The following is a 24,423-nucleotide window of genomic DNA, read 5'->3' on the forward strand; positions in this document are numbered from 1 at the left end:
ATCCAATACGGAGTGTCCAAAAGTTAAAGTGATCTTTATAATTTCCTGTTCTGAAGGCGTGGCATTGTTTACTGACGTCAACAGTGGCTGTCCTACAGAAGGGTTGATCAAGGCATTGGTCAACTCCACCAAACTACCTGGTGGCACGCCTATGTGTAGTGGAATGTTTAATGACACGATTGCCGTTGACGAGTGATAGTTAATTAAATAAACGTGAAGTAAAATCATTTTGTTTTATTTAAATCACCCAGGGTGATAAAAGTGAAGATTTTTTTTATTTATTAATAAATTAAAGATTTAATAAATCATATCATTTATTCAAGGTAAGATTTAATTAATTTATTTTATTATTTATAAGCGTTGTTGGTATCGTACGTATAGGAACAAACGGAGGTTTATAAATGTATGAAGAAACGGCGTCGTCAATGCCAATGAAGTGGACGTTCTTGTGTGAATGTCAATACAAAGAATTCTGAATGCGAAGCGTGAAAAGTGAACGATTATATCCCACGGAGAAAGACATCTGACAGGACCACACAGGACCCTTATTAAATTCGAATATGGGTATTTTTTGTTTGTATCAATGTCTTTCCCCGTGGAATGGGATATAACTTCCTAAGGAATTGATAATATATATATTGGCTACCAGCTAATCCTTTCACCGCTGTTGTTTGTCACCAACACAAAAGAAGAATCCATATATTTTAAATACTAAAGTTTTGATTTTACTTTGCGGTAGAATGTGAAACAATTAAATAAGGGCCACTTGCAGAAACATATTAAATCTAGATTTAGTGTTAAATCGCGATTTAGTGTCAAATTTTATATGGGCTGAAGTTTCTTAAATCGATACTAAATCTAGATTTAATATGTTTCTGCAAGTGGCCCTGAACCTTCCATACAGTAAGATACAGAATGCGTGGGTTAGATGTTATGATTAAAACAGGAAGTCAAAATTTATTCAGATAAGTTACCTATATTTATTTCGCATGAAGAATAATATACATATCTTTGTTATTAAAACTTCGCTTGTATTGAAACTAAACACCCATTAGAATGCAAACAATTTAAAGTTATTTTTAAACTTCAGTGATGTAATGAATGATATTAGAGCGAGTTTGAATTATTATTTTAAGTATGTCGGAACAGGCAGTACGTTTATGTGATTTCTCAATAATTTACATTACTACAAGTCTATTATTATCCATTGTGAGTGCTGAAATGGAGTTCCGATCTATGGACCATAGAGACCACATGGACCAATTTGAGCAATTACCACAAAATGACGACAATGAGCAGTTTGAGCAGAACAAACACGCTAGACAAACACACGAAATGCTGTCACAAGCTCTTGCGGAAGTGTCCCCACATTTTGAAAGTTTATGCAATCATTTGTCCCGTGGATTGTATTATAGTCCAGACTTATTGATAGATACTGAGTGGACATCTGTTTATGCTTGGAATAAGGAGTCCGGATATAAGTGCACGCAAGCGGAGTTTGAAATTCCTACAGAAGGGGTAAGTTTGATTTTAAGTGTGTTTTTAATTGACTTCGAAAAAACGTGGAGCTGCCTCAGTCATCTATACTTACCTATGTTTTTATGTGTGTTCATAGATCGATATTTCCGCCATGTATGGACAGATTTTTATCATATTTTTTATGCAATCGGTCTTACCACGGGCGTTTAATTTAAAAAATAAATTTCAGCATAAATAATGGGATTTTTCCCATTCTATTCTATTCTATTCTCTGTGGGGGTGCAGTACCTGCACCTGGCTCTCTCGAATGGAACCTTTGTGTATGTCCAAGGTCTAAACTGCCTTCCTAAGCTTGGACCATTTCCCAGCAGGCTGGTCCACTGCGGGTTGGTAAATCTAGATATGCAGGTTTCCTCACGATGTTTTCCTTCACCGTAAGAGCGATGGTATACATTGTACTTAAATTCAGAAAATAACTCATTGGTACATGTCAGCGCCGGGATTCGAACCCGCATCTCTGGCGTGAGAAGCGGGCGCTTACCCGACTGAGCTACCACCGCTCTCAATACAATTTACCATCAATAATGGTAAAAAGGTAAAAATTGGTTTTGAATTTCCGAAAAACTTCGCGCTAGTTAAATATAGTTCTTAAAACAAAATGATTTTTTTTCCAGAAAGTGAGGAGTTACTTCGAGTCCCTGCAGTACCACGTGACGCCGCAGCCCGAGTGGGAGGCGGCGGCGCTGGTGCTCACCATGCGGGTCCACAACAAGTCCACGGAGTCGCTACTGTTCACTGACAGATTCGGCCCACCCGGTGCCTTCCATATGCTGCCGAAATATGCCAATCGGATTGTGGTTTTACTCCGTGAGTATTCACGTTTTTATTTCTTATCTACTAGCTTTTTAAGCCTTAAGAATTTTTACTTGATAACATTCTGGAATATGAATAGCATTTGTGTTAATCCAAGGTTGACACCTTGGATTAACACTACATGTAAAATTTCATAACAGTCAGTTCAGCCGTTTTGCCGTGAAAGTAACAAAGATCCATTCAACGATTTATCCATACCAACTAACTTTCACGTTCATAATAAATTTGCGAGCAATGAAAAAGTTCTACCTGCCATTGCCATTACTTCTTTACACTAAACCTTGTGCTTGCTTGTTTCAGAATCCAAAGGAATAGAGCATTTTCCGCTTGTCAACGTTAATTTGCAAATACTGCAGACCAGTGACCAAAACTGCAAAGATCAGAAGTTTCTTTATATACTATTCTGCAAAATGGGTGCGATGCTGTATGCTGAAGTTGACGCTGAACGCCGATGTCCAACCAGCGCTCTTGTGAACAAAGTGATTCAACATACTGTTCTACCAGATGGCCGGTTTATATGTCCAAATTACCTTCATGTAGCTATGCCTCAGAAATTTCAGAATCCACATATTGATAATCCTGAATTCCACTGATTTGGTTAAAAATAAATACAATCATAAATAGTAAAGTTATGTGTATAAAATAAAAAGGTGTTGAGAAAAGTTTATGATGATTTTTTTTGTTTTACGTTTATTATCCTTTTCAGCGATGAAACCGATAAGGATAATATTATACAGCTAGAAAATCACCTCCATCTTATATAATAATCCCTAAACCTTAACTTCTGAACCTCATCATCTAGCATTTAGGAGGTGTAACAGGCAAGGTTATGTAGCCAACGATTATGTTAATGTTTGTGACCTCTACCATAACATGGAAACAAGAAATTTGTAACATCCGTTTTTTGCTTCCACATCAACAAGTATAACTACTTTACAATTGATCATGCAATTTGTAAACTGACATGTTTGTTGACTAGTATCATGATAATGTTTACCAAATAAAAGCCGATTTATAAATTTTCTGATAGAAACACATTATTTCAATATCCAACATGAAGGCAGGGAACTCACGAGTGCTGCAAATATTCTTGATACTCCGTATCACGCTATCATCCAAATTTGTTTTTGCTGCCGTCCAAAAGAAGAATCTTACACAAGTACAAGAGGATCACTTGAGCTTGGAAAATCTGTGTTTGAACCTTTCAAATGAACTAGACTACGACACTACGGTCCTCCTGAATGACTACTGGACCTCTGTCTACGAATGGAGCAACGGTTTTCCGTCTGGATGCCATCACTTACAAATCACTATTCCTACACGGGAGGTATCTCATCCTTATTTTTTTACTACTGACAAAAATAATAATAATACTGTAATATGTGGGGACTTTAACGTGTCTGTATATCTCTGTGTGTATATCTGTCTGAGTTGCATAGCTCCCAAACTGCTGAACCGATTTATTTTTCTATCGGTAGGTATAGGTAATGTGTATGTTCCGGAAACCCTGAGTGTTAGCCATATTTTATCAAAGTCGGCTTAGCCGTTCAAAAGTTATGTGACTTTTAGTGTTGAATTTCGGGGGTTTTTAACGTTGGCTAGGTTATTATTACAGTTGCTTTTTTTGTCGTGGCCGGACTATATTTCATAGTTACACGTTGATAGACAAATACCTACATGTTAATCACCCACAACCATGAGTATAGCTATACTTGATCTGCGCGTTTGCTAGGTACCTGATATAGGTGCGTTTGGCGCACCAGACTGCTTCTGACAACCGATCTCACTGACTAATATATTCACCGTCACTCACAAGCGAGCAATGAAAAGGTTCCAGCGACATATGGAACAACAAACACTGGTGGAACTTTTTCATTGCTTGAGGGTATATCAGTAAATATTTTATTTTTAACTTCTTACGAGGACGTTCGTTATTACTTCTTCATGCGACATCACCTAGCGGCGCAACCTGATTGGAAGTCGGCAGCATTTGTCATGAAGATACAGATGCAGAACCAAACCAACAGCATGATGTTATTCCGCAAACGAAACAGCACAAAAGGCTCTTTCAACATCGTCCCGAAAATTGATCATTACAGAATATTAGGTAAGAAATATCACAGACAAATTACATATACTTAATTAAGTTGAGAAACCAATCGAAGATTCCCAATGCAATAAAGTCAAGAAAATTGGTTGCTTTGATCTTTCCGTCCAATTCATTCGGACTAATTACTCAACATATTTCCGAGTAAACATTAAGTAAAATTTAATTATGGATTCTCCACGAGTACCTACCAATTTCTCTGAACTTGTATGTCTGCTTTTAAAAGCTAGCGGAAGTATCAATGAATGAACCGGTCATATCGTATGTTGTGTATATTACCGGAGAATCTTTTCTAATCATTAGAGCAGACGAGTTCTCGAACGTAAGTAACACAAGAAATACGTGACAAAAGTTGTCCATCGCGCTCGTTCTTGAGGCTGCGTGATGTGAGTGAACCGGAGCGTGATGCAAAACTTTTGTCACGTCTTACTTGTGCCCCGTGCTAGCCCTTCAGGTGGTAACAAAATGAGGAAGGTCGAAATCTATTTAAAAGATTAAGAGCTAATGATGGGATGCATAAAAGGAGCATCCTCGGATGACGTATCAACTGTTATATGTCTGGCGCACCCTGGGGAATCAGCGTCTAGTGCTAATCTGGCTGGTCAATCCTTTCACCACGATACCCTAGTGTAGCTCTTGTGTTTGTTACCGATAAGACAAGAATAGTAAGCAAATGATGATAATTACGATGATGAGGTATATAAATCAACCCCGCTTTCTTAAAATTTCAGAACCAACGCAATTGGAAAAGTTCCCATTGTTCAGCACCGATTTGAAGATACTGTATGCGGGAGACACAGACTGTCCCGGTCAAGTATTCTTGTTTTACATGATGTGCAAAGTTGGAATCAGCATGTACACACGGGTCGACACACATGAGAACCGGCGGTGTCCAAGCCAACAGCTCATAAACAGAGTTATAAGAAAAGTGTCTCTACCTGGCGGGTCTTTCAACTGTCGTAGGCGCAGAAAGATGAATACTTCGAAGTTTACCGTGAAGAAGAAAGCGTCTTAGAAGTAGTTTTAATAAAAATAAATTAACAAGATTATATTATTATGTTTTTTGGGAAAATATGATTTACGGGCTGTAGGTATATTACTATATTGGTACAGTTTACTACAAAATTGTTATGTTTTATTATTATTAGTTTACTAGTTAATAAAACCAAGTAAGCTGATAGTGCTTTTACCTATATCACGTGCATGTACATAATTTAATAAAAACTTTTCCAAACTTGATCCTCTCCATACTAAAATGTGTATATTAAAAAAATACTATTCAATACCTTTTGTGAATAGGTTTATATGGATTATTTATGTATTTTAACTTTGATGCAGCCATCTGTTCTGTGTGTTTCATTTAAAATAATAAATTATATATAAAAAATAGGTGCATTAGAGAGCGGTGGTAGCTCAGTCGGGTAAGCGCCCGCTTCTCACGCCAGAGATGCGGGTTCGAATCCCGGCGCTGACATGTACCAATGAGTTCTTTTCTGAATTTAAGTACAATGTATACCATCGCTCTTACGGTGAAGGAAAACATCGTGAGGAAACCTGCATATCTAGATTTAGCATCTCTAGATATGTGAACCCACCAACCAGCAGTGGACCAGCGTGGTGAGGAAATGGTCCAAGCTTAGGAAGGCAGTTTAGACCTTGGGGATATGCACAAAGGTTCCATTCGAGAGAGCCAGGTGCAGGTACTGTTACCCCCACAGAGAATAGAATAAATGCATTAAATAAGTTAACAAATGGTTTTTTTATTTGTTAGCGACTAGTGTTTTCAAATACTGCTACTATTCTATTTATCAATAACCTAAATGAATAAACTCAAAGAAGCAGTACGACCTATACTTCGTTCTAATTGACATGGATTAGTACAAACAAGACTAAGTACGGACTTTGAGCGAAACTTTGCCAAAGGAAATATCAAAATACGATCCGTATTTGAGTAGAGCGATGCAACTAAATGTCATGCGTACAGTTATAAAGGTAATAGATACCAAACATACCGCCCACGTTTGACATCTATGGATTTATAAATCGTGGCTGCAAACGGAACTGTGTTACTACAATATTACCCTCCCAATATGATGTTGAGATTAGTGTTGGTAATAATTTTGAAGTTTGAATTGGTTATTTGTCAAGAGGATATGAGAAATCCTATGGAAACGCAACCGCCATCGCCAGAATTTGAGAATTTGTGTATGAAACTATCGAGTGGTTTGCACTTTGATAAATCTTTGCTGTTAAATACCACTTGGGTATCTATTTATTCATGGAGTAGAGATGTTGGTTACGGCTGTCCGACATTGCAGTTTTCAAAACCAACACTGAAGGTAAGTAGGTAATCTTTAATTCTGATGTCAAACGGGTAACTGCCTAGTTTGGGGTCGGATGGCCGTGTGTGAGATGTCCCCACATATTTATTTATTTAAAACAAGTATTTTATTTGATCCCAATGCCTTATTTTATACTACCTATTATCCGTAAGCTACACTTTGCCTCGGAAAAATCACGTGGAAATTCCGAGTCAAAACGTAACCTCTGTACCAATCCGCGATCTAAACTTACTGATCTAAGAAATAACATTCTGTGTTCTAATTTCAATGTGATAGTACTGACGGAGACTTGGCTTGTGAGTAGCATATACGACGCTGAAATTGCTGACGATAGATACTCAATATTTCGACGCGATCGTAATTTAGACAACACAACTAAAAAGGACGGTGGAGGAATTATCGTTGCTGTAAGCAAAAAATCTGTGCCTCAAGGCACTTTGAACTAGAAGATAACAGATTGGAAGAATTATTTATCAGTATTCCTATTTCAAAATCTAGCAAATTAATGTTATGTGTATGTTACATACCCCCTGAAACACAAAAAAGTATTTATGATTTACACTTTTCAAAATTACAATCGTTATTTACAATCTATCCAACAAATATGTTTAGTGCCGTTGGTGATTATAATATTCCAGATATACAATGGTCGTCTATTCCCAACCATTTAATACCAACAATTATAACTGATTTACACAAATCTCTAGAATGCACTACTTATCTCATGAATCTTAAACAATACAATAAATATATAACGAAAACAATAGATTACTAGACCTTATGATATCAAACTGCAATAATTGTCAATGTTCAAAACCATATATAGAGCTATCGCGCCCAGACTACAAGCACCATCCTCCACTTACCTTTAATAAAATTAAACCTATAAAATGCATCCAAACAAAAGCAATTCTAAAATACAATTTCAAAATATGTGACTACAGTATCATCAGCACGCAATTGTCCTCTTTCAATTGGGAAACAATGCTAAAGGACATAAATACATCAGAAGGTACCGAGGTATTTAACAAAATAATATATGATATTATAGACAAAAATGTCCCACTGTGTAAAAACAAATCTTGTACTTTTCCTGTTTGGTTTTCCAGAGCTCTTTCAAGTACATTGATTCGGAAGAAAAAAGTTTTTAGTAAATGGAAAACTTATCAAAATCTTAGAGATTATAGAGAATTCTCACATCTACGTGAGAGAGCCAAATTATTATTAAAACAAGATTTCCGACAATATACCTATATTTCAACAACCGAGCACAACATTGTGGCAAATACGTAAAACTTTTGGAAATACGTCTCCTCACTCAAAAAAAACGAATCAGGGTATCCATCCAAAATGACATTAGGCAATTCCATATCTGAAGATCCTCTAGAAATAGCCAACATCTTTAATGATTTCTTTAGCTCAGTCTTTGAAAAGTCCGACACTAACCTCAATGACATCAAACTAGCACAACTTATTTCTAGCCCCCAAGCAGTAAATATCCCCAACGTGTTTATTAAAAAAAAACAGATTCTAAAATCTTTAAAAACATTAGATATTTCAAAGGGCCCTGGGCCAGATAAAATTGGGGCAATGTTCTTAAAAAATACGGCCGTAAACATGACAACGCCTCTCCATATTTTATTTAATAAAAGCCTACAGGAGGTACACTTTCCAGACTGTTGGAAGCTATCATTTGTAAAACCACTCCACAAATCAGGTTCAAGAGCCAACATACCTCATTACAGACCTATATCCAAGCTATCCACAATACCAAAAATTTTAGAGTCATTAGTTCATGAAAATGTCTATGCCCAAGTAAGAAACAACATATTATGTAAATTTCAAAATGGTTTTATGAAAAATAAATCTGTTATTACTAATCTTACTCTATATACTAATTTCTTATTTAAAGCTCTTTATAGAGGTGTCCAAGTCGACGCAATTTATACCGATTTCCAAAAAGCGTTCGACAAAGTAGATCATATTTTATTACTACGGAAACTAGCTCGGAACGGTATAAGAGGAAACCTGCAGGAATGGTTTAAATCGTACTTGCACAACCGATATCAAATTGTCACAATAAACGGTTATCAATCTGACAAAAAACTGGTGTCGTCAGGAGTAGTTCAGGATCAATATTAGGTCCCCTTCAGTATGCACTGTTTATTAATGAAATAGATCACTGCTTTCAAAACTGTCAAATACTATTATTCGCAGACGATCTCAAAATCTTTAAAATGATTGAATCCGAGGGTGACTGTTTGGAAATTCAGGAAAATCTAAATAGATTTGATGAATATTGTTCAGATACTAATCTTCAATTAGCACACCACTAATGTCAACAAATATCCTTTACTCGTAACAAAAAGGTACTAACACAATCTTATAACATCGGTGGTCACCTGCTCCAAAGAGTATCCTCAATACGCGACTTAGGAGTAAATCTGGATGAAAAGCTCGTATTGAGCGATCACATCAGTAATGTGTGCACTAAAGCTTACCAGATGTTGGACTTTCTGTAGCGTGTAAGTAAAAACTTTAAAAACCCAGACACTTTAATGACACTGTACAAAACTAGAAAAAATCCAGAAAAAAACACTAAAATCTATTCACTACAAACTTACAAAAACTAACTAACTAAAATGAGTTATGAAAACCTACTAAATCACTACAAAATACTAACTTTAAAATCAAGACGTCTTATTAATGATGAAGTAATACTTTATAATATAGTTAACAATATTTATGACTGCCCGGACCTTACCTATAGCATTTATTACCAGGTACCTCGCTCATCAACGACTCGTCGTCCCAACAAACTGTTGTATTACGAAGTCTCTCGTACCAATGCTGGACATCGAGCTCCTATCAACCGGATATGCCAATCTCACAATGACAACTTTCTGTCAGTAGACTTGTTTAACATATCAAAAAATATATTAAACAAACAATTATGCGGATGACTCATTACTTATATTAAAAGTGTTTTCTTTATTTTATTCTTAAAATCTCGCTATCTCTTAGTATAACTTAATTTTGTTGTATATTATATAAATACCCATGTACCTACTTAAAAAACTGCAATCTTGTAAATGTATATAAAAATCTTACTTTAATTTGATTTATGTTGAGTGTGTCCTTATCTCAAAAACATTATGTTCTTAGTGGTAAACATGTAAGGTAATAGACTAGTTATAAGATTATGTTTAGCTGTTAAGTTTCATGGTGTCTATTACTGTCGTTTATCCAATAAATAAAATAAAATAAAATAAAATCCTGAAATTCCAGAAAATTTACAAATCCATACTTTACCAGTAGGATAGTGAGTTTTATTTTTTTTAATCTTTATTTTTATAGGACTTGGTTCACAGAAAGCGACCATGTCGTCCTAGTAGGATAGTGAGTTGAAAATAATATTAGTCTAAGGGTCTGTTTCACAATGTCTGGTTAGTGGCTACCTGACGGATAAAATACATGCTGTCACTCTCTGTTATTATTTTTTAGACAGTGACAGCATGTATTTTATCCGACAGGTAGCGACTAACCAGACATTGTGAAACAGGGGCTTAGTCATTTAATACTTACAGCAAAAGCAGAAATTTTACAAAAACATGAGAGACCGGCTTGAGACACAACCCAACTGGAAATCTGCAAAGTTACTGATGACGTTAAGAAATTTCGACAAAAAAACGGAGTCTTTGCTGACTTCCATTAGCAGAGGGTATAAAGGTTCATTCGAAGCCGTCCCAAACCTTGACATACTTCAGCTGTACGGTAAGATGTGTGTTAAAAAACATTTAAATTGGTTAGTGGATTCATCATAATTATCATATTATATAGTTGTGTAGGTAGTTAATACACAATTTGACTGAAATTGGTTTTTACCGTCTTCTGTTGCTGTTTTTGACGTGAGGTCGTTGCGACGTCGCAACGCAGTGTTGTGGCCTGGCCCACACTGAATGTGATGCGTCCGTTGTGTACGATACGGAAAGGTGAATTCCAAAGTTGCCATAAGTGCACCTATTCCAAACACGCGATACGGCTCGCAACTTTTAAACGTACTGCGTTAATGAGAATCACTCCTTACAACCCTTTAGGGGATAACAGCCGGGAAAATATTATCTATGCTATAATTATAAAATTTATTTTTCAGGGACGGATGTGGACGAAAAAATTCCTTTGTTTAGTTTCACGTTACAACTATTGCAGACCAATGACGCTGAATGCAAAAATCAACTGTTTTTGTTCTTTTTATTTTGCAAAGTGGGTGTTGTCTTATATACGAAGGTGGACAAGCAGTGTCCAACTCTGAAACTTATAAACAAAGTAGTGAGCAGCGCTGGCTTACCTGATGGACAATATACTTGTAAGAGGTATTTAAATTCGACACTCGTCGATAGAAATGTGTCAGGATCATCCTCGGAATCGGAAGAAAATCTAGAGGACGACCATAGTTGAACAAAAGTATGCTACTTTTAACCCCTAACCAATAAATAATGTTAGTTTAATAAAGGTTTGGACTACGATACGAGTCTTTTTTACATTTATAATTACCTACATTATAGTAAAATTTGCGATATTTTGTTTTCTACTAAGTTAAAACATTATTGTTAACATTTATAAAAATTATCCTATTTTCGTAGAGGACTTTATTAATAAGCAGATTAAATGTAAATTACGTAAAATAGATTAATTACATAAAGATTTCGTATAAAAAATCTGCTTATGTGACGGTTAAGTACATTTTCAATTTAGCAATTCCAATGATCACATTGGAAGTAGGTATTATGTTCTGTTTGTTTTAAAAAATAAGCTTAGAAATGTGATTCCCATGAGAATGGAAATGTTGATAAACTCTGAAATTTTATTGCAAACATTAAATATCATACAAGTGATGATTGTGATGTGTTATTTAAAATTCAGTATCATTCATCGTCTTTACTATGAATGACGAATGATATCATGTCGCTTATCCGAAATATTATTTTGTCTTCTAATTTAAATTTACTCATTGTTGTAATTTTTGCAATTGACCCTTTATATCAAGATAAAGAACATCTCGACATAGCCAGAGAAAAAGAGGAAGCAGAACAAGTTGCTTTTGAAAAAATGTGCGCTAAATTAAGCAGAGAGCTGTACTTTGACAAAATAACTGTTATGAATAAAATTTGGGTATCAGTTTACGCGTGGAATAAAGATACTGGGTATGAATGCATGTCAGTGGAATTCACTCAGCCCACCAAAGAGGTTAGTACTATAATATTGTTTTAGATTTCACAGAGTCATTATGTTTTTACTGAGTAATGTTAGACCACTAAAAATTTCCTAAGGTGACAGAAGACCGAAAAACATCGCCGAGCCTAACAAGTACCTACGGATTCCTCATACCTTAAAACGATCTCAAATTAGATTTTTTATATGAACAAAAATTTTCAGCAAGTGCGAAACTACTTCATTGAAATGCAACATCACTTAGACAACCAGCCGGACTGGGAAGCGGCGACGCTGGTGATGACCATGCGGGCTCAGAATAGAACCACTCATACTATGCTGTATAGAGATCCCAGCGGACCCCCTGGCACCTTCCATGCTGTGCCTACTGCTGAAGTATTCACTTACATAGGTAATATTCTTATTTTATTCAGTGTCTTTCATCATCACCAGTCCAGTCGATAATTGGTTAGGTCTGTGGTGTACGCCAAAGCATAAAATAATTTTTATTCCCAACCTTAAGAGCATGCTTGGATCGAACACTGATATCTTCATATAATTTCTTACAATCAGCATGCAAATAGGTCATGACTCCGTCCGAAAATAATGTAATCGAGAAATCGCGACCTTTTTAAAACTGTTTTTAACATCGTTTCAGAATCAGAATCTGTAGAGGAGCTCCCGTTAGTGAGCATCAATCTACAAATCTTACAGACTAGTGACGAGAATTGCAAGGACCAAATATTCTTATACTTTATTTACTGCAAAATTGGTGTTGTATTATATACTTCGGTAGCTCATAGTTGTCCGTCCATGGCGATGATCAATAATGTAGCTAAAAGTACCGCACTAACAGGAGGACACCATTCTTGTCTCAATTATTTGAAAATGTCACCCTTTGCACGTCTGCGTATGCAATGAAATTATTCTTACTGTTTATTCAATAAAGCCCTGACAATGTTAGAGTGTTTTTTTTGTTGTTTCGTATTTTATTTATTGTGCAGCTTGATAAGTGATTAATTCTTCCAGGTAAACTATACAAGTTTATTATGTATAACATAAATGTAAAACCCGTAATTCAGAATGGTAAGTTTTTTGTCCCCATTCTTCTCCCTACAAAGACAAAATGCCATAACGAAACATTTCGTTTATTTTTTGCTTCTATTTAGGTACCTGTTTCGTAAAACATTCATAAAAAATCCACCACAAACATGCTACAATCAACATCGTTAAACACTGGAACCAATTCATAAGAAACTGGTAAGCAAGGTAATGGATAATTAAAAGCAAATTCTGAAAACAGAATTGAAAACAGTCACCGATGTAAACAGCAGCAGTGCAGTATAAAGCACGGAATACGGAATACACGCAATTACTAACAGTTTACGTCTCCCCATTGGCTGATCACTCACTGTGATATGCCGTTAAAAACTGCTATGTTAATTTTCTTAGCCTTCTCCATGAATGTAGATCTACAAATGCTTTCTAACGGCTTCTTTTCTTCTTCCCGGTGTTTGACTTTGTCTAAAAAGCTGCACTACGCTAAAAAACAAATTATTCTAAACAGAAATTGGACCGGTGTGTTTACGTTTGGTGATATCATGGACTTTGAGCGTAAATGCTACGTGATAAATTTTGCGGTTCCTACACCAGAGGTCAGTATTATCGTTATCTTTTATGAAATGAGAACTTTTAAAACTTAAACAGTGATAGGTAGGTATCTATTGATATTCAAAGAACTAGTTCTAAGCTACCATAATCACTGTAATATGAGGTTGTTTCAAATGTTGATAAGTTAATATAATGTAGGTTGTAGTTACTTATTTTATTTCCATCATCAGTTAAAAAAATCATATAGATTATGATATAACGGGGCATTATGGCGGTTATATTTTGAAAGAGAGCCGAGACATGGTTTCTAGAATAATTCCAATTGTTTACGTTTAGTAGTGAAATAATGTCTTAATAGAGGAATATAGTAGACAGGACACACATAGGTAAATAAGTGTTTATTTATTGACTTTTATCGCGATAGAACGACTAAACCCCGTGAGAGCCACCCCGGGGTGATATGGTCATGTCATGCGAAACCGACGAGTTAATTGCCTTGACCTAGTTGTAGCCGTGCTAGGCTCGGAAGGCCGAAAACATAGTTTTTATAACTTCATACATGCAGAGAATTCAACAACGCTAACTTTGCAGCAGAAACAAAATTGCCAACACCAAGTAAAGTAACAAATATTATTATTTTACCCGTCGCAAAGTAGGTAAGTATTTATGTATTCTCTGCATCCATCCTCAAGTCCCAATTTCCCCAAGAAACAATTAAAAATCATCTCCATCTATATCCATCAATATGCATCAATAATTTAACCGTTTGGTAGGTACGCTACCACAGACATTTACACAGACACACATATACTACACAGACTCTTTAAAGTAATAACACTCCTGTTTAAAATCGAGAGTTATAAAATCGTATATCTAGCAGGTTAAGTGCCAATTTTGCCATAGTGAGTTAGAGCATAACCAGAGATTATTGGTCAACTTGGAGATGACGTATTTGATTAACCAATCTCTGGTTACGATCTAACCGACTATGGCGAAATTGGAGCTTATAGTGTTATGTTTTTCAGGTTATACAACAATTCTACAACGACATTAACGAGCACATGATCGAACCACCAGCCTGGGAGTCTGCTGAGTTACTTATGACGTTCTCTGATGATAATAATATGACTTCCCAAGCCCTTCTCGTCTCAAAAGACAAATATAAAAACAAAATGGAACCTGGCGTTTTTTACATAGTACCTGAACGCAGTGTTCTGGATACTGATATGGGTAAGCTATTTTAAAAGTCTTAAGAAATAACTTATTAAGTAATGACTATGAACACAAGCATGGAGGTGTACTTACAGCCTACAGTGTTTTTGTATCATGAGTCAGATATAGCCATTCTTTATTGCAGAAATATATAAATAAGAGCCATATTTTTTCCAGATGCATCATTACCAGATTGGGCAAAGGAGAGGGTCCCATTGTTTCAAGTTATTTTAAAGCTAATAAGAATTAGTTCAGGCCCGTGTAAATCTAATTTTTTGGTTATTCTAGCGTGTGATGCGGGAATTTTAATAGCAACCGAGGTTCAGGGTGATTGTCCCACTCTGCATATGATTAGAAGAATCCTTGATAGTTTGGATCTAGATGCTCCAGGATACTTAACTTGCATCGTAGCACCAACAAATATTACCATGAAATACCTACAAAACAACGATGTTGCAAGCGATATGAACTAAATATAAATCCATGTTAATGTAAGCCACTGTACAATCAAGTCTTTAATTAAAAGTGTTATCAAATTATTTTACAAACTACAGGATGTCTATACCTTACAGTGTTAAAATTCATAATAGTCTTCATTTCTATACATAAGTATTATTTTCATCTTAAGTAACAATAAATAAGTTAAATGAATGTCTCTGAGCACTGCTCTCTATGTATCACAGGGGTATAATCGTGACAGTTCTGACATTGCGAAAAAGAGACGCTTAGCTACATTAAGCGTAAGAAAGAAACGTTAAGCTGTAAATGTTTTTTGTCCTTTTTGCTGAGGCGCCTGTTTACGTCAGTTCTCTGTGCCAAACAATGAAACAAATGAAAAATCTGTGCCAAACAAAGGCTGACAGTTACAACAAAATTTTCTAAATGCTATTTATTTTTGATTTGCTAGTGATTTGTGGGTGTTTATTAAGTTTATTAGACTATTATCATCACTTAACGAGTGTGTGACATGGGTGGGTGGATTTTGTTCGGTTGTACAGAGCATATTGAACGAAAACACGATGGAATGATGGATGAGATATATTTTCACATGTAAGTAGATACTATCAAGTTTAACAAGCTTACATTCATCATAGTACTATCTATTGGCTCGATTTTAATATAAAACGATACTAATTTTAATACTGTAAGGTCTTTTAGTATCAGTTTTAAGTAAAAATTACGAGGTACCATATCATAACAAATCACATGGGGTTGCAAGTTATTGAAAATTTATTTTACCCACAAATATTATAGTATGCAAAGAAAATACTAGAAATTGTAACGGACTCGGGTTGGGTTTACGTGAAGATTGTATTTTGTAGAAGTCATTCTCCTCTTTCAAATGAGGTGCCTCTCATTGTGAGGAAACGTTCGTTTCTTTTTTTTTCTTCCATGTGTGATTTCTTCTGTATAATATAAAGTTTATTGTATTGATACGAAATACGTGTTTCTTTTAAAAAAAACCCCATCACATATTTGGCCCACGATTATAATGCTCATGCTCATCCATTTATCTCTTTCATAGGTTTCCGACAGAAAAAAAAATATCAAGAAAATGGATAGACATTACCGGTCGCACAAATTGGGAACCAAGGAAACATACAAAAATTGTGTTCGGCACATTTTGAAGAGGATTGTTTCGATTGGACGAAGACAATGAATCATACAATCCACTCAGTTTGTGCATATTAAATAATTATATTGAAATCAAATAAGTATGAGTAAAGTTTTTTTTCTTATATCGTCGGTTGACAGGAAAAACTCACTAAGGCTGATTTTTCAATATTCAGATAAATGTTATCTGGGTAATACAAACATTGAGACGCAACAGCATCAAAATTATTTCCCAGCAAAACTTTTGTCTGGCTATTGAAAAATTAGCCTTTAGTGTCTTTTTCCTATCAACCGACGATATACTCAAGTTTTGTTTTTGTTATTATGATAAGTTAAATTTCCCCATATTTAGGTTTTATTTTTTTGTCGGCAACATCTATGGTTTGAGTGAGAAAGAGAATAGTGCACACGGCGATTGCGAATCTATTTGTAGTTGATCTGAGCTATGTATATTTTTTTGGTAAATAGCAAAACAAAAATATTACTTATTTTTAATATCAGCCAGGTTTTATGATTAAGATGAAAATCCTGCAAAGAATTACATTGAGGCCAGACAATCACCGCTGGTGACATCTGTGGTCCCAGGAGGGTAACTCTATTCCGACTTAAAACGAACGAACGAGAGAGCTGTCAAACAATCGGTACGTTTAATAGCAACGAGATAGAGTCGTGGCTCGCGCAGCAGCGCTCCAAAGCTTCGTTTTTTTTAGTATATAGACTGACCCCCCAGTTTATGTGCTATAAAGAAGTCGCGACGTTCATTTGAGAAACTTGTGTTTTGTAACTTTCTTCCCGCCTTTATTACAACTGGCATTATTGTCTACGTGGACATCATGTTAGCTTTGTTACTGTTATTAGGTACACGGGATTACATTTATTAGAGAAGACATTAGTTGCACCGTAACTAGTTTTTGTAGGAAATGTTTGCAACGGAAGTTTATGTGTTCTTTGACACTTTCCTGTACGAGTTGGGTGGAAGGAGGAGAATCTTATTGACTTAGGTGTAAGATAATTATATTATCAAAAGGTATATTTAATGAATTCTAGACTTAAATAAAAACTAGATCTAAAGTTCTCGTCTCGAACCTAATTAAGTTGTAGTTAGTTTTTTTGGTATAAGTAAAGCCAGTACCTATAGTATAACTTATAAAATAAGTGTGGTTATTGATGTTCCCAAGATGAATTGTTTTATCACGTGTATCTTGTTTATATAACATAAGCAGTACACAACCAATAAGAAAATATATATTCTACATTTAAATAGAGTTCTTTATTTGTACCTTATATTTAAATATTCCTAACTTAATATACCTACTTACAAAAACCATACACAAATACATACTTACTGTGCCCGGTGGAACTTTAAAAACAGATTGTTACGCCTAAATAAGTGAGCGACTAAAGAACCACTAAAACAGAGTAATTCTAAAGCTTAAATAATGAGGTATCCGTCTCCCATTTACTCTTCATTAGGTGAGTTAATTAGTATGCAAAATTCGTCTTGGAACTTGCCCAAAAATTAATTTATAAGTTCTCTTTAAGGCTTTTTATGTGTTTATTAAAAGTAAAAGCTTCTCACCCTTGGGGGTCACTCTCTGAATCTACGAACGAACGAACAAGAATTGTCACGCAATTGGCACCCTTAACACAACGAGATAGAGTCATGGTTATCGCCGCATAAATTGTTGTTCCAAAGTTTCGGAGCTCTGCGTTAACCACGGCTCTATATCGTTGTATTAAGCGTGCCGATTGCGTGACAGTTCCTGTGGTGCCACTGTTGAAAGGCAATATGTATTGCGTCTGTCTTGCGTACTCAAAAAAAAAAAAAAACACGCACTCACGCCTTATACTAATGTACTCCCTTGCGGGGTAGGCAGAGGTGCATTGCTGCACCCACTTTTCGCCAGGGTGTTATGTTAGTCCCAATGTAATAGGGGGCGGACTCTTGGGTACTCAACATAAAAAAATCATAACTTCTCTTAAAAATCGATTTTACAAAAACTAAAAATACATAAATGTTCATCAAGATAAGGCCTTTTTTAAGAACTTAACAGTAAGAACCAAATACCCAGAATGTACTATTTATTTTAGATTTTGGCAGAAAAACCCGTTAATTTCTAAATTGTAGGCATTTTATATTATTGTTTCTAGGTTCTCCAAAGAGGCATTACCTAGTTGATCATAATATATTATTATTTTTATTTTTTGGAAAAACGCCTCTGAAGAGAAGTTATGATTTTTTCAATGTTGGGAACGCAAGACAGACGCAATACATTGCCTTTCAAGAGTGGCACCAGTTCGTTCGTTCGTCGATTTAGTTAGAGAGTTGCCCCCCTTATCCTGTGGCAGTTCATTCTGACCTTGTTAGAATTACGCTCCGTCATACCGCGCCCATTAATATCTTCAGAACTCTGCGAAAGTTGTTTTAATTAATAAAGAAAAATGATGCAGCTACGGATCCATATTAGGGACTTAAATTGGAATTTAAGCTACTGGAGTTAAACAATATAATAATATAGGTTAGAAGCGATTCAAGTTAGGAGAAATGTAAGTGCTTCAAAGCCTGCCTACCCGCCACAAATTATCATCATTATCGTCAGTTAGATCCTACTTACGGTACGATTCTAATACAGGGTGTTACAAAAGTGGTATACTAAACCAAAAAAAAAAGTGCCTCATAATAATTAACTTTTGTGCTACAAAGAAAAAAAAATCACCCGTTTCGGCTGAGTATACCGCTTTTGCAACACCCTGTATAAGGTAGAGCAGTTATTAAGTAACGCGGAGAAGATTTCATGCAACCTGTTCGTAATATTCAAATAAGACCTGCTTTCAGATTTACGTGTGAATTTTTCTTCTCCTTGTATATGAAACGATTGAGACTTTTTTAATGTCATGGAGTTAGTGCTGTTGCAACAACTGTCGATATTAAAACGTTGCCATTGGGAAAAATACCTACTGCTAATTAAAGCACCGTGCGTTATTCGTTCAAACGCATTCATAATTTAAAAAAAAATTACTTACTTGGATAACGAATAACTTGGAAGCGGGTTTCCACGTGATTCCGTTATAATATTAAATATTTGTTATTTTTTATAAAATAATTCTTGTCCTAAAACAATTATATTTTGTTCGTTCCTAAAATCATTTGCTTTATTCACACTTTCCCATTTTTACATATGAATTTGAAACTAACGTATCTGGAGAAATAATTCAAAATTCCGTCTGTAAGGACTCAACATAATTTCCAAAGTCCTCGAACAAACTGAGTAACTTTTAACTTTGGTTACTTGACTTGCTATTTTCAAATTCACAAAGTTAGCGGAGAGTCCTTAAGATGGAGAAATTGAGCTCTGCGTTCCAGTTTTAAAGGATAATTTACTCTTTTTATAGCCATCTAATATTACTGTTGCTTTTTAAAGCTCTTAGATGAAGACTTCAATTGACTGCGACATTCAGTAAGTGACTATCTAACTTGAAGTGATCTTTTGGGTCCGCAACATGAATGGCAATGTGAAATTTCTCGATAGTTAGCTCGCTAACAAAAATTACATTATAAAATATGAGTTTTTATTTTGTATAGTGTGCACATATGCAAATTAATGCTCTAACGGTCTCAGAATGTATGAATACTTAATGATAATCATTATTCTTCCACCAACCCGCAGTAGGCCATCGTGGTGGACTAGGCCTTAAACCCTTCCTTCATTGGAAGGATACCCGTGCCCCAGCAGTGGGGACGCGATGGGTTGTGATGATGAAACATTTATCTTAGAAACTATGGTTCATTTCTGTACTCATCATCATTATCATCACCCACAGTCGTCAACAGCTGTATTTAGGCCTCTGCTGATGAGCTGATTCAGACACTATCTGCTACCGGCCACCTCTATCAGTTCATCGAAGTCCCAACGAGCTGTACGGCGCCCCACGCTAATACATTAGACAAGCGGAATAGGGCGTTAAACAGCTTCCCATGTCTTGTTACATTGCAAAGGCGTGGCAAAACCTCGGATCTCAGGGGTCCCTCCGGGAAGTCATGAACAACCTAGGTCGTCTACAGGCTTTCTGGCGTGAGCTTGAGGGGTTTAATAGCTAGTACCCCATAGGTATTTCACGCATAATTGCCCACCTTGGAGGCTAAATGCGGAAAATCATCTCGCCATGATAGATAGATAGGGCGTTCCACGGAACGTTAGCCCACATGTTGTCTCTACTCTAAAGTTATTCTTTATCACGGGAAAATATTTAAGGCGAAGCTCGCGGGAAAAGCTTGTCTTCCCATATAAAGATTATTATTAGACCGTATCCCATACAAATGAGAGTGGGTGAGACTATTCGCCCCTCACGTAGCTTGTGATTTAGGGCTTGCGCACACCCATCCGGTTAGTCACGCCCGGGCTACTTAAATAAAAGGCCTATATTCACTTATAGCTTTATGTACATTCGGGAATTGGATTGAATATTGAATGGTTTTTGTCGGAGTAACCAAATAAAACAGAACAATATTTTCAGTGGTAATGATCTAATATATTCATTATATGATTATTGGTTTGTCGATAAAAAAAAAACTTTATTTGTATTGACAGTTTTAACATAATGAGGTTGTAGGTATCAGGTGGAGAATAAATATGTTATTACGACGTGGCTATTCGTTAAATCTATGAATTTATTATTTAAAATTTTCTACGTAAACGTTTAAAAAATAAAATTTATGCACTTTTAGTGTAGTACTTTATTTCCATTATTTGATTAAATTCAGTTGCAAAAGTTTGTTTCCACTAAATTCTTTATTCTATTTTATCTTGTATGCAAAACGTGAACTTTAGAACGCGAAAGTATTGTACGTTTTAGAGGTGAAATTTATTTGGAAACTAAATAAAAATTCCGAAGCACACTGCCGATATGTTCTCTTAAATATCGACAGTAGGAGCTGGCTAAGGCCGTGGCTTCAGTGTGTATGGTTTCAATTTATAGGGAAGGAGGCGCTATAGTCTTTATTAAGTACTTAATATTCAACTGCGGTGCTAGAGCGGTGGTGGCGTAATGGATAAGGCCTCGTCCTCTCAATCGAGAGTCCGTGGGTTCAAATCCTGGTCTGTAGGTACCAATGAATTCTTTCAATTGTGTTTTCAATTAAGGAGTTTAAGTACAATAATACCACATGCTCTTACGATGATCGAAAACATTGTGAGGAAACCTGCATATCTGGATTCTAGATGTGTATCCTAAGTGCATTGTACTAATGTACTTATCCCAAAATCACGTGAGTACAAATGTGCTGCGAAAAGTGGGTGCCTCACTTGTCTGACTACCCCTTCGGGAATTACAGTCGTGAGTGCATGATGTATATAACAATATGTATGTATTCAACTGCCTCGTACATCATACGTGAAAGCTAGTGACGTGGCAACTGTGCAGCGAAAGAAAAGTGATCTTACTACAGGTAAGAGAATCACGACGATATATCAGCTGTCCGATACCCATATAACAGGCCTAGCTTGGGGTCGGATGGCCGTGTATGAGATGTTCTCATATATTGATATTATTTCAGTTATAAGTAGTATAATATGTTATGATAGTTACTACAAATACTACTAGGTGCTAAAATACTATAAGGCAACGGGTTTAAGTACTGATAAAAAAAATGTTTTAAATATTGTCCCTGTAGATTGGTACTGGAGTGTGTTTGCTAACCCTTCTAAAAGAAGTGGGCTATGTTTTTGTTACATTATCGCTTGCGCCTTTCACTAAAATGTGCGCCCTCGGTAGCGGGTTATAAATTGAGGGTTCGAAAGAGGCAGCCGTTTAGACTCGAAAAAAGGGAATTTAAAAATAAATAGCCTTTTTTACGGATTGTTTACGGCTAAGCGATAAGCTCTATCAACTACCGTTTTCTGAGAATCTTGAAAAGGTGCCTAATTAATGGATTATCTCGTTTACAAGCTTAGTAAGAAGATAAGTAAGGAGTTAAAAACATTTTACTTCATAACTTTTCCATCAATCTTAGTATAATGCTTATTGTAACTATTCAATATGTTTTTTTAACATATTTTAGAATAGTATTACCTATTATAAAACATAACTTAAACAGAGATTTATTTGTAGTCCTAGGAGCTGCAATATTTGCACGTACCATCAATATAAATCAGAGTTTCCCGCTGGTTTTTCACGTCACAAACTATATGTTATATTCTACGCTATGCTAAAAGTTTGCAGGATGAATAACTGCAACCACAGCTGTTGCAGATGTGCAATACACTGGCCGCTGGCCATCGCCAGGTCCAAACTAGTCAAAACTTTACACTGCACTGCTTTATTATGCTCTCAATATGACATGAGTGTATAACGTTTTATACACTTGCGGGCAATGAATAAGATCCACTGAAAATTGAACCAAATTACTCTTTAACCTTAGATTACTAACCCTCCCTAAACGTTTAATTTATAAATCAATCCCTGTCGATTAGATAACCCACAATGGAGATATTGGCACTTAGTGGCCCTGTCTGCAATATTGAAGTACATTTAACTGTCCATTATAACATTTACTAATAAAAACATTAGTAGGTAGTTTTTTTAAAATTTTAAATTAATTTACTGCTCTCGTTTTATATTTTAGCCATATTTTTATCACAACGACTATGTTAACGGCGCGCAGTATCGCTAAAGTGATTGTAGTGAAGCCATAGTTTGGGTACCAAAAGTTGTTTATGAGAGTAATAAACTAATAGGTGGGGTATTCTATTAAGTTATCTTTGATAACCACCGATCCACAAAACATTTCGTACATTTTAGCGGCGTTATTCGTGACGTTATATCATTAATAACGACTTAAGAAATAAATAGAGTTCTAAATACTTTTGTGCCTATACTACACATCTATATAACACGACACACATAAACTTATATTAAAAAAATAAAGTAAACGTTATAAAAAATGAAATTGTTTGCAAACCCATCCCGTTGTAAAAAGCGGTTGTAAACTAGAAAAGGTCTTTAATGGGTGAATGCGTCAAGCGGTAATCACTGTGGTCATGCCATGCACTGCACGTGTTGTACCGGCTTTAATCAATAGATGGCAGTCATTAACCTAGGTCGTAGGTGCCTCGCGGTTTTTACTATCGGACTCTACAGGGTGCTGCTGAATTTGTATTAATACACACAAACACAGCGTAGGTATACCTTGATATGATGATGATGATAGCCTCCTCGTCGTATCCGACGACAGCGACCCTGTCTATCTTCTCGCATGTGCTCTGATGTGGCTGGAGAATCCGAACTTGTTTTTAAACACCCGATCACATTGGGCGCAGAATAGTTGACCGTAGTCGTTGTATGTAAATATACGTATGATATACCTAGATGATAATAATACGTACAAAAAAAAGAACATGGGAATGGGATTGGAGGGTTATTGCTGTAATGTCTACGCTTTGGAGACGAGTTAGAGATGATTAAACACAAACATTTAACACCCAAGACCTGACGACAAACGGTCTGTAAATTACTTTGTGTCCCGGCCGGGGATCGAATCCACCCACCCACAACAGAGTTACTAACCACTGTTCCATTAGGTCTACATAAATTTACTTTTTTATGTATAAAATTGGATAGAATAGGAAATGTAACCTGTAGGTATTTTTTAAAAAGGTTACCTACACACCCTTGTCCTACAGTTTTCTGAAATTAACGTTCATTATTCCGCTATAGGCACTTATGCTACCCATTAAACTATTCTAAACAACTATACAATTATGTTCTAAACTTGTATTCGGTTTAAACATCCTGTGTGTAATATAACAGTATAATTTATACTCTGTTCATTATAGTTAAAGCTTATAAAGCCGTGGTAAGTCAGCCAGCAAATTACATAGACAACGTTCCAGAGTTCATTTTACTCTGGTAAGGTAAATAGAAAGTTGTTTTTTTTTCCGCAACACAAACTGATGTGTGAAGATATTTTATAAAAAA

At 35.7% G+C, this 24,423-nt stretch overlaps 5 protein-coding genes across 5 annotated transcripts; all 5 read left to right on the top strand.

Annotated features, from left to right (window-relative positions):
- The first annotated feature begins 896 nt into the window (after positions 1–896).
- Positions 897–3,017, top strand: LOC105385688. Its single transcript, XM_011556108.3, has 3 exons — positions 897–1,518; positions 2,154–2,346; positions 2,653–3,017. The coding sequence occupies exons 1-3, from the start codon at positions 1,138–1,140 to the stop codon at positions 2,943–2,945; spliced, it is 867 nt and encodes a 288-aa protein (XP_011554410.3). The 5' UTR covers positions 897–1,137; the 3' UTR covers positions 2,946–3,017.
- A 403-nt stretch (positions 3,018–3,420) lies between these two features.
- Positions 3,421–5,492, top strand: LOC105385687. Its single transcript, XM_011556106.3, has 3 exons — positions 3,421–3,679; positions 4,276–4,459; positions 5,191–5,492. The coding sequence occupies exons 2-3, from the start codon at positions 4,297–4,299 to the stop codon at positions 5,472–5,474; spliced, it is 447 nt and encodes a 148-aa protein (XP_011554408.3). The 5' UTR covers positions 3,421–3,679; positions 4,276–4,296; the 3' UTR covers positions 5,475–5,492.
- Positions 5,493–6,337: 845 nt separating this feature from the next.
- Positions 6,338–11,627, top strand: LOC119692274. Its single transcript, XM_038112244.2, has 3 exons — positions 6,338–6,798; positions 10,389–10,575; positions 10,955–11,627. The coding sequence occupies exons 1-3, from the start codon at positions 6,550–6,552 to the stop codon at positions 11,257–11,259; spliced, it is 741 nt and encodes a 246-aa protein (XP_037968172.2). The 5' UTR covers positions 6,338–6,549; the 3' UTR covers positions 11,260–11,627.
- Positions 11,628–11,720: 93 nt separating this feature from the next.
- LOC105385686 lies at positions 11,721–12,975 on the top strand. The gene is made up of 3 exons (XM_011556105.3): positions 11,721–12,048; positions 12,238–12,424; positions 12,671–12,975. Exons 1-3 carry the CDS (start codon positions 11,749–11,751, stop codon positions 12,931–12,933), a joined length of 750 nt encoding a protein of 249 aa, XP_011554407.3. The 5' UTR covers positions 11,721–11,748; the 3' UTR covers positions 12,934–12,975.
- A 391-nt stretch (positions 12,976–13,366) lies between these two features.
- Positions 13,367–15,386, top strand: LOC105385685. The gene is made up of 3 exons (XM_011556104.3): positions 13,367–13,667; positions 14,649–14,853; positions 15,013–15,386. The coding sequence occupies exons 1-3, from the start codon at positions 13,431–13,433 to the stop codon at positions 15,306–15,308; spliced, it is 738 nt and encodes a 245-aa protein (XP_011554406.3). The 5' UTR covers positions 13,367–13,430; the 3' UTR covers positions 15,309–15,386.
- The last annotated feature ends 9,037 nt before the right edge of the window (positions 15,387–24,423 follow it).

The sequence above is a fragment of the Plutella xylostella genome, chromosome 13 (genome assembly GCF_932276165.1).
Source record: "Plutella xylostella chromosome 13, ilPluXylo3.1, whole genome shotgun sequence".
NCBI classification, from domain to species: Eukaryota; Metazoa; Arthropoda; class Insecta; order Lepidoptera; family Plutellidae; genus Plutella; species Plutella xylostella.